Source organism: Belonocnema kinseyi, chromosome 7 (assembly GCF_010883055.1).
Source record: "Belonocnema kinseyi isolate 2016_QV_RU_SX_M_011 chromosome 7, B_treatae_v1, whole genome shotgun sequence".
NCBI lineage: Eukaryota > Metazoa > Arthropoda > Insecta > Hymenoptera > Cynipidae > Belonocnema > Belonocnema kinseyi.
Window position 1 is genome coordinate 35,427,374 of NC_046663.1, and position 11,210 is coordinate 35,438,583.

The 11,210-nt window shown below is 29.3% G+C and overlaps 2 protein-coding genes across 6 annotated transcripts in view; both read right to left on the reverse strand.

Moving 5' to 3' along the window:
• The window catches only part of LOC117177262 (two pore potassium channel protein sup-9-like), a 193,233-nt gene extending 182,671 nt beyond the window's left edge, over window positions 1-10,562 (reverse strand). For 3 of the 5 annotated variants that reach the window (XM_033367847.1, XM_033367848.1, XM_033367846.1), the window contains exon 1: window positions 10,155-10,261. The gene's annotated coding sequence lies outside the window, so the exon portion shown is untranslated. Of the gene's footprint in view, window positions 1-10,029; window positions 10,121-10,154; window positions 10,262-10,514 lie in introns of those variants that run through there. The other 2 variants (XM_033367849.1, XM_033367850.1) reach the window with 2 other exon arrangements.
• Window positions 4,290-10,737, reverse strand: LOC117176417 (pre-mRNA-splicing factor cwc22-like). Its single transcript, XM_033366656.1, has 2 exons — window positions 10,515-10,737; window positions 4,290-4,858 (listed from the first exon to the last, which is right to left on the reverse strand). Exons 1-2 carry the CDS (start codon window positions 10,735-10,737, stop codon window positions 4,290-4,292), a joined length of 792 nt encoding a protein of 263 aa, XP_033222547.1.
• Window positions 10,738-11,210: the final 473 nt, after the last annotated feature.

Sequence of the window (11,210 nt, forward strand, 5' to 3'; positions counted from 1 at the left end):
TTCTGTTCTAATTTTCTTTTAAAATATTTTCAAATTTTAAATAGTTTTAGAGTTTTTTGAAGATTCCTTATTTATTGAAATAATAGTATTAATATATAACTCTAAAAAATGCCTTAAAATAAAAGCCTAAATAATAATTTATATATTTCAAGTTTTTTTTTCATACAATTGTATTTGTCTGATCTCTTTGAAAGTGTGAAAAAGTTAAAAAAAATTATAGTATGGTAGCATTATTTTAACAACAAATTATTTCCTAATGCTAAAAAAACACTAACAAAATTTAAAATGTTATCTTCTATCAATAATGATTTAATACAAACAAAAATAAATTTAATAAAGTGGTTATGAATAGAATATTCTTGTCACTTTAAAAATATTTAGTCAAAAAGTTAAGAACATAATTGGTATTTTTTCATACTTTGAGTGAGAAAATTATTAATAAACAAACAGAGGAGACGGAAGCTCAAAGCGTTATGCTCTTTAGAATTGAATGAACTTGAATGTTTTTTTAACTCATAATCGGACAAAAATTAAAAGCTCTGGACATTTTTAAACGAAAAAAGTGAATTTCGAACGTCTTTGTTTAATAGTTGATTTTAGATTTCTAGGTATTTTTGATCTAATCAAAGCATTTTTCAAAAACCGGTATATTTCAAAAGTCCAATTTTTTTCATTGTTGTTATAAATAAACAAAAATTTAAAAATAAATCATGACAGTTCAATAAGAAATGTTATTAGCTGTTGTTAAAAAAAAAAGTTAAAACCGGATGTTTATTGTCTTTTAAAGATAAATTTGCCCACGGAGGTTTTTTTTGCCCAACTGTGCACCGACGTGCCGGGTTTCGAAGTTTTTAATTTTTAACGTCTAATGTGACTCTTCTAAAAAGACACTGGTCGTGCCTCCTGCGCTTGATTCTCTAGAGTCAGGTGGCTGGGGGTTGGCCAGAGCTTTTATCTTTAGAACCTATAGAGATACAGACGAGTTCAGCTACAGCCTCACAGTCAAGGGGATGAGTCAGAGGCGAGGAGCCAAAGGGTGTAGAGGAAACCGCTTTGGTGTAGCTCCGAGGGTCAAAAGGAAAAGGGGTGGTGTCGCTTCGGCGGGCGACTAATTGCAAATTACTTGCGATTCAGTGTCGGTATGCCACATACAAAATTGCAGAAAGGACAGAAAAGAGGATCCAATAGAAAAAAATGCGGAAACCTTTGACGTCATTAGAAAGAAAAGGTAGAAAGACTACCTTGAACTTTATGAATCTTATTCAGTTTCGTACTTCCGTCTTTATCGTCAGAGAAAAAGGAAGGTAATTTTCAAGACGGAAACTACCAGAGAGAGCAAAAGGTGAAATAAGACATGTCTGGGGAAGAACTCTGGAAATGTCAGGAAAAATAGGGGTCGAATTTCCGGAAGAGAGTGGAACCATTTTTTTAAAACGGATCTTAGTTTTTCTTGTAGCACCCGAAGTATGTTGAATTACAAAACCTATTTCCGGATCCTTTGTACATTTTTTGCAAGAGATCTCTTTCGTCCATTTTGAAGTTCTGATTAAATTTAATGATACTTTTTAGTGAAAGAACTTTTCATTAATTACGTGAGAATGAAGGAACTTTTATGTGAAAAAACTTTTCATTACTTACTTTAGGACGATTTTTGAAATTTTAAACTATTTTAAAAGATTTGAGACATTAAAAAATATTCTGAAGTGTATCCAGAGGGTGCTCAAAAATGCATTTAAAAATTTTATTTTTGAAGTTTTATGTATATTTCCCGAAATTTTTTTTGGAATAAAAAAAAATAAATCCAATTTTTTTGTTGTTAAAAAAATGAAATTTAGAGGTGGTAAGAGTCTCATGGAATTTAATCCGTATTTTTCATAAGAAAAAAACTGTTTTTGTAAGCTTCATCTGGAATCGTCAATATTAGGTGAATCGAGATCCTAATCAACAATTCTCTTTACTAGATAATAAATACGAATAAAATATTACTTTTCAAATATCACTTCTATAAGTCTATTTTAAAGGGACCAAAAACCCCTAGGAGTGCAAAAATAAGTTTTGAGAATTGTCTGAGCTAATTCTGATTTTTTGCGGTTTTATTAATATATATTGTTTTTAATACAGAAAATACTACTTCATAGTAATAATTATAGTATATGTGTACATAAATTTTTTAAACACTTCATTATTGTTTCTAGCTGTTATCTCTTGAAATAGAGTTCTAAAGCAGCGGTTTTTTCCAAAATTTTGCACTTTTTATCAAATTTTCAATTACAATGAGGTTGTACTTAAATAATGGTAATAGACCTTATTATTTGAACAATTTATTCTTTTTAATAATATTCTTTTAGAATAATTATAGAAAATTGCATTTTTTAATTTCAAATAAAGTTTATTTTTTAATGAGATTGAGGTAAATCACTAAATTAATTTAACATTAATTGTTTAAACAATTAATTATTATTTTTAATAATATTACATTAATGATTTTAGAAAGTTGCGGTTTTGTCTGAAATATTAAACTTTTTGCTCCCTCTGCACTTAGAGTTTGGTAATAATTATTTGAATTTAAGAAAAATAATTGTTTAAAGAAATAATTATGGCTTATGGCTATGTTCTTCTATAATAATACTAGAAAGTCGCAGTGTTTTCTGAATTTTTCAATATATTTTTCCACTTTTTAATTTGAGCCAAGTCATAATTAATTTGAGTTAACAAAAATAATTGCTTAAACAATTTATTATTGTTGATAATATTTTGTTTTGCCTAATGTTAGAAATTTGCGGCTTTTTCCATTATTTTTTTAGATACTTGTCTATTTTTCATTTGTAGTGGCAGTATATTTAATTAAATATAACAAAAATAATGGTTAACATAAATTATTATCATTTGTAACCATCTTCATCTATGTTAATGCCAGAGAGTGGCGGTTCTTCTCCTGCATTTTTTTTAAATTTTATGCAACTTTTCACTTAGTTGCGTAAAAATTAATGCAAGTTGACAAACTTAGTTGTTTAAATAATTTATTCTTGTTTATAACTATCTTTTGTTATATAAGTGCTGAAATATTGCGGTTTTTTCTGGAATGTTTAATTTTTATCTGTATTTTCAGTTATGAACATATAATAAATAAACATCAGAAAAAAATTATATTTCAAACAATCTCTTTCCCTTTTGTAAACATATTTTTCTAGAATAAAACAGATATTTGAAATCTTCCTTAAATTCATGTATGGATCACTTCAAACTGAAATTTTTCTTGAAGTTGTTACTGAAAGCCTCTTTGTTTGAATTATTATTATTTATTATTTGTTACTAACTCGCATTATTAATTAACAACAAATTCTGATAAATATCTGTTATAGATAATTTTTTTATAAAATTCAGTCATAAAATAATTAATTTTCAATTATCTTTTATGAATTCAATTAAAAAACTGTTATTTTCTATGAATTGCTCAAGTTTAGTGCGAATCGATTGACGAATCACTTCTCAATACTATAAATCCATTGTTACGCACTTATTTGCTTACAACAAATTAAATAAGTTTTTAAACAGTTGCTGAGTTTCCAGAAAACTCTTCTTGATAGTTGCTCTATTGATTTTAGGTGTTTAGAATTCAAGCTAAGTATTTATCGAAAAGCGGAATTAATAAAAAAAATTATTATTTTTATTAAATAAGGAAATAAATAATTTATACTTTTTTAAATTTTGCCATAAAAGATTGATCTAGAATTTTATTAGCTTTAATTTTAATTGAATTCGTTAAAATCGGTTAAGAAATCGATTTTTAATATCAGTTTCTTCACACAATTTTAAATTTTCAGCTTTGGCTGAACTAAGCATTTTCAGAGCACGTAATGCCATAAGAAAGAAAAAATTTTTGATAGCCCTCATTCAAAAGAGCATGGCTTAGAAAGCGTTTTGGCTCTTTTTGGACTCTCAGAGCAAGTTTCGACTCTTTTCGGGCTCCCAGAAAATGATGTTTGATTTTCCAGACGCTCAGAGAACACGTTATGGCACTTTCCGGCCGCACAGAACGCATTCTGCTAATTTCCGGACGCTCGAAACGCGTTGTTGCTCTTTGCGGACTCTCAGAACAGGTTGTGGCTCTTTTCGGGTGCTCATAAAACGATGTGGCACTTTCCGGACGCTCAGAATGCATTGTATCACTTGTCGGTCGCTCAGAAAGCGTTGTGGTAATGTCCGGACGCTCAAAACGCGTTCGGGCTCTTTGCGGGCCCACAGAACATTGTTGTGGCTCTTTGCAGGTGCTCAGAAGACGTTGTGGCTCATTTTGGAAGCTCAGAAGAAGCTGTTGCTCTTTTCAGACCCTCAGGAAACAATGTAGCACTTTTCGGATGCTCAGAACACGTTATGGCACTTTCTGACCGCTCAGAACGCATTGTGGAAATTTCCGGACGCTCCGAACGCGTTCTGGCTCTTTGCGGGGGCTTAGAACAAGTTGCGGCTCTTTGCGGACTCTCAGAACAGGTTGTGGCTCTTTTCGGTTGCTCATAAAATGATGTGGCACTTCCCGGTCGCTCAGAAAGCGTTGTGGAAATGTGCGGACGCTCAGAACGCGTTCGGGCTCTTTGCGGGCGCTTATAACACGTTGTGGCTCGTTTTGGACTCTCAGAACAAGCTATTGCTCTTTTCGGACCATCAGAAAACAATGTAGCACTTTTCGGATGCTCAGAACACGTTATGGGACTTTCTGGCCACTCAGAACGAATTGTGGAAATTTCCGGACGCTCAGAACGCGTTCTGGCCCTTTGCGGGCGCTCAGAGCAAGTTGTGGCCCTTTCCGGACTCTCAGAATAAGTTGTGGCTCTTTCCGGACGCTCAGTAAGCGTAGCGGCTCACATATACAATCAGTAAAATTCTTTTCAAATGAAAGAAACATTTGTTTTATCCCATGTATAAAATATTGGATTTGGGTGACTAAAATAAAATTATTTAGAGTTACGCAATGATTTTTTTAAATGAAACAAATATATATTTAAGTTGATGAAATTTTTTTTTTAAACTCTTTTAGTGCAGAAAAAATTGTTTTATTTGAACAGGCATTTTTCTGAGTATATAATAGTATAAAAAGTAATTTTAACAGCCAAAAGTTGATATATTTTTTAAAAATAATTAGAAACAGAGCATAAAAAGTGGTGCAAATCATATAAATAATAAGCAATCTTTCGATTTACTCATCCACTGTGAAATAAAAAAGTTTAAACTGTGAGAAATTTAACAGACTTCAAACGCTTTTGCCTTTCCCATCGAAGATTTGATGGAAATCGAACAGAAATGACAACCTACTATAAAAATCCAATTTGCGGCATTCGTCACGCACGGCGATATGAAGTTCAAAAGAGTTGAAACATATTTTGCATGTAGGAACTTATCACAGTTCATTTGCAGATTTCGCACTATTTTCTCAAATCATTTTATAAAACATTTCAAGTGATTTGAATTGTTAACAATTTTAGGGACCGTACTCAAATAACGTTGAAGCTCAACAACAAAACATACTGGGAATTTTAGGGAATTTCTAAAACTTGAAATAAATGTCAAGAAAAATATGTTTAAAGTTTTTCAATTATAATTTAAATTATTCTATTCCGTTTATAAAAGATTCTAGGTTAAAAATGTTACAAAGTTTAGGATTCTGATATTTGAATATTTTATTTTTCAGAGAAAAATTAGGGGATTTTTAAAATGAAGTTTTGCGGTGAAGTTGACTAATATTCTTGTTCGTAATTTGTTTTCCTTGTATTTGTATATTTTTTTGCAGTTACTTCTTCCTTAAGATTAATTAACATCTTTTGGACGAAAAATTGATTTTTTTTCAATTTTTCGCTTGAATTTTGAAATTGATGTATTGTAGAAGAAAATGCATCTTTCTTATATAATAATGCAACAGCTCGGTCGAAAATTCAACAACTTTGCTGAAAAAATTCGTCTTTTTATATTTAAATGCATGAATTGAGTGTAAATTTAATCGAAAATTTACTTTTTGAATAAAATTTCTATTTTGATGCTAAAACGTCAATTTCAATCTTTTAAAATTTGAATTCAACTCTTATTTCTTTAATATATCTTTTTAGTTTCAAAATTCATCTCTCTAGTAGAAATTGCGTCTTTATAACATAAAAGAATGCAGCCATTTATGTGAGAATTTAACTATTTTGTTAAAAAGTCATCCTCTCCGGTTAAAATTTAAAATTTTCATAAAAAATTTAGTTTCCGAAAAAAATTTATATTTTCATGTTGAAAAGTCAACTGGCATCTTTATTGGATAAAAATTCAACTTTTTATTTGAAACATTTGTTTTTTTAATTTCAAAAATTTGTCTTTCTTATTTAAAAATTCATCTATTTAAATCGAAATTTCATCTTTACTGTGGGAAAATACAATTGTCTAGTAAAAAATTTATCTTTTTTGCTTGAGTATTTAACTATTTTGCTTGTAAATTTTCGTTGAAACACTTTTTTTAGGTTTTCATTTTTTTTAGATTAAAACTCATCTCGTTCGTTATTAGTTCAACTATTTAAAGCAAAATTCATATTTTAAATTGATAACTCACCTTCGTGTGTAAAAGTTAAACTACATTATTAAGAATTCATTTTTTGAGTAAAGGTTGATCTGTTATGTTGAAAAATTTATTTTTATACAGAAAACTCTCTTTTTGATTTGAAGGTTTAACCATTTATATTATTTTTTTCTTTCATGAATGAAAAATCTCAACTTCTTGAAAATTAATCTTTTTAGTTAAATTTATTTCAATGAAATTTAATCTTTTTTTGTTGAAATATCAACTATTATACTTTTTGATGATAATTTATCTTTTTAGGTTAGTTTATTTTATAGGGTTCCAAAATAAGCCCATAAATGAAAAAAGGGTTTTGCGAGTATTAAGCGGTACTTATGATTTTTTTGCGTTTTTTAAATGCAGATCGTTTCTAATACATAAAATAATTCTTTGTACTTGTTATTATATGTAAACATTAATTGTTTAAACCATTTATTTTTTTCATGAAATGTTCCGTTAGAATAGAGTTAGAAAGTCACTTTTTTTTAATTTCACCTTATGTCCAATTTGCAAACAGATTGATTTATTACTTAATTAATGTCAACAATAATGATTTTTTACACAAATTATTATTATTGTTAATAATATTGTCTTTAAATAATGGTAGCAATTATGGTTATTCCTCACATTTTCAAGTGTTTTTACACTTTTCACTTGAAGTGTGTTAATATTTAATCCAATTCAGCGAAAATAATTGTTGAAACAAATTATTATTGTTTATAACTATGTTGATCTATAAAAATGTCAGATATCTGTGGTTTTTTCTTGAATTTTCAACTTTTTATTCATTTTTCATATAGTGAGGAGAAAATTAATGCAGGTATTTGAAATATTCTTTAAATTCACAAGATGAATCAGAATAAATGTAACTTTGTTTGAAGTAGTTACTGGGAGCCTTTTTGTTTAAATTACTATTAATATTTACATTTTTTCCTAACTTCCGATAATTGTTAACTCACGAAGTATGAAGATAACAAAATGTAAAATAATTCAAAAAAAGCCACAACTTTCTAGCAGTTTTGTAAGGAAAAATGATTATGAACAATAATCAATTGTTTAAACAACTATGTTTGTCAACACGCATTTATAACTGCTTTACTAATCATGTAAAATGTTAATTTTTGGTCTACTTTTCACTTAAAGTGTAGTAATACTTGATTAAACTTATCAAAAATAATTGTTTAAACAAATAATTAATGTTTATAACTACCTACTCCTGCAGTAATTCTAGATAGTTTCGATGTTTTCTAAAATTTTCAACTTTCCTCTTAGAATAAGGTAATAATTAATGCAATTTTTTAAACCTAATTATTTAAACAAAATTTTTTTATTTATAATCATTTTCTTCCATGAAAATGTTGGTAAGTTGATTTTTTTTCGGAAATTTCAAACTTTTTGTCCACTTTTTATTTAGTGTTGTAACAATAAATTGAAGCTGAAAAAACAAGTTTTTTAAATAACTGACTATTGCATTTAGCTATTTTCTCTTAGAATAGAGTTAGAGAGTTAAGTTTTTTCCTTATTTTTTAACATAAATAATTTATTATTATTCAAACTAGTATTTTGTTAGAATAAGGCTCTATAGTACCGGTTTTTTTTCTTTAAATTTTACATTTTTGCTCCACTTTTCAATTATATTCAGATATTATATAATTAGTAGTAACAAACATACATGCCTAAGCAATTTATTATTATTTACAATAACATTCTCTTTGTATAATGTTAGGAAGTTGCGGTATTTTCTGACATTTTAAAATTTTTGTCTCCTTTTCACTTGTTAAACAAATTATTATTGCTCATAACTATCTTCTTTTTTATCATTGTTAGATAGTTGTTCTTTTTCTATAAAGTTTTACCTTTTTGTCCACTTTTTACTTAATGCGAAAATAATTCATGCATATTAGCAAACATAATTGTTTCAATAATTAATTATTGTTTATAAAAATATTTTCTTTAAGTATATTCTCTATAAGAAATTTACTTGAAGAGAATAATAGTAAGAAGTTGTCTAAACAAATTTGCTTTTAAACTTCAAATAATTAGAACCTTGGTTAGGGAAAATTTCACAAGAAGTAAAAATTTTAAGAAAAAACGTAAATATCTAGAATTACTTTGTTAAAATGCATTCCTGAACAATAATAATTTGTTTAAGCGATTATTTTTGTTGAAACGCATTAAGTTTAACCTCGCTCTAAGTAAAAAATGAACAAAAAGTGTAAAAAAAAATTATGTTTCTTACCTTAGATTAATTATTACCTCACTCTAATTGAAAAAAAGACAAAGAGTGAGAAATGTTAGAAAAAACTGTACCTTCCTACAATTATTCTGAAAGAATATTATTATAAATAATATATTTTTTTAAAAGTTTTTTTTTAATTCGATTAAGCACTGCTTTGATCCAAATAAGTAGTTGAAAATAAGTTTAAAAATGTGCAAAAGCCGCGACTTTCTGAATCTATTTCAAGAGAAAAATTCAAGAAACGATAATAAATGATTTAAACAATTAATTTACACTTTTTATTATCGGTAGAAAGTAGTATTTAATGTATTAAAAACAATTTGCAATAAAAAAATACAGCAAAAAATTATACAGCTAATAACGAAGAGAAGTATTCCGTTTCAACTCAATTCATCTGATATTGACGATTCGAATTAAAATTTGCAAAAACTTATTTTTTTGTTATGGGAAATCTGTGCTAAACTTTATGGGGCTTGCACGTCATCTACATATAAATTTTGTTAACAGAAAAAAAGACAAGATCTTTTTTAGTGAATTCAAACAAATCTGGGAGCAATATATATAAAAATTCGCAAAAAATACCAATGAATTTTTGGACCATGATAGAGTACCATAATGATAATGTGAAAGTGGATTAATCAGTATAAAAAATCGGGCATCATCTTTTTTATATATAAAATGGATCATTTTTATTTAGTAAATAATATGTTTTTCTTGCCTTAAATATTAAAAACAGAATGTTTTTTTATCATTCAAAAATTGTAACGAATAGGGGAGACCACCCTAGAATAAATAATTCTACAGTAGATATTCATTAATTATAAGCACAAATAGAAGAAAAATAATCGATTTTATTATGTTAATGCTTATTGTGCCTTGGATATCAATTAAATTAAGTTAATTATTTCACAAAAAATATTATTTTAAATTAATTATTATGTACTGCAGGATCATTATATCTACCATAAGGTGGTTTCCCCTACATCATTGGCGATTGTTAAAGCTCTTTTGAAAGTATCAACTGCTCTTCTAACAGAAAGAATCTGATTGCAAATTAATTTCAGTACCTCATTTTAATTAAAAAAGGAATCAATTAAAATCTGAATTGCAAATTAGGGGGGAAATAACGTAAAGCTAAAAGTAATAGAAATCTGGAAAGCCTCTAGCTATTTCCAGGACTTAATTTCTGATTGGAGTTAATAATCACTGAGGAACTTGTGTTTCGTTTGTTGTATTGATCCGACTGAGTACTCGAACTCGGCACTTTTAATTGCATCATTTATCAAGTAGCTCTATGTAGAGGTCCTTTTTGTTTTCTTTTCAACAGCTTACTTTGTCTTGAATCTTGATGAATAGGTCCGTTTATCTTAATAAGTGGCTGACTATGTACGTCCTGGCGAATTTAACACAGAATTTTGCTACATGAAATTGTGCTGCACTGCGGAATATGAAGAAAACTTTTGACGTGAATTCGTGTGCTCCCAGTTGCATATGATGTTGGTCTAATTGAAACGGTTTTCGAGAAGTGAATATTTTTTCAGTGTAGTCGTGTTGGCTTGATGTGTGCAAAACGTCAGGTAGCACCATCCGCTGAATGATTTACCAATTGTCAACATAGAAGGTGGACAAGCTTTTTTACTTTTTTCACCCTCTTTTTAAAAAATTTTCCGCAGACAATTCTTTTTAACTCACAATCAGTGAAGTACTCTGGAGGCATGCAGCGATTGGCTTGTTTTTGTGGGGGAAGAGTTGTAGAATCAGAGAGCTTCGGTAAGTCGCTATTCGCGACTTGTTCGGCCACAGTATAAACTTGCTCGAAAGCCTTTAATCTGGGATTTAAAAAGGTCGCGAAAGTTTTTCGAGGTACAAATGGAATGTCGAAGGTTTGTAGAAATGTACAGAACGCGGCGCCCATCGGAAGAAAGGAGCCGAGCCGAGTCGAGGCTTTCCAGTCTACTGGCTTTGAGACTCGCTCGACACACTAACTGAAAATAGCACTTGGTTAAAAATATCCACTCAAGTTCGACTTACATTAGCCCCGGTCGGACCCACCAGGGGTCTTCCTCTCCCTCGGTGACGTCTTTCCCGGAGGTACCTACCTACTTCCAACTGGGGCACATTGTGGACCAAATGGCACAATTTACTCGTTACTGTGAAACTCGTTCATTCCGTCGCCTTGGATCGGGTCGGTTAGATACGTATTTGATGAAAGACTCAATAGGGCTCTAACATGTGCATCCGTATTTCACTCAAACGCTTCTGCGATCATTGTGCAATCTGCACACCTGAAAATGCGGCACAGCGGAGGTGGATTTACCCGAATTACCCCAGATTAATCTAAATTAAATGTTTATTAGGAAATACTCTGGATCACCTGTTCATTAGGAA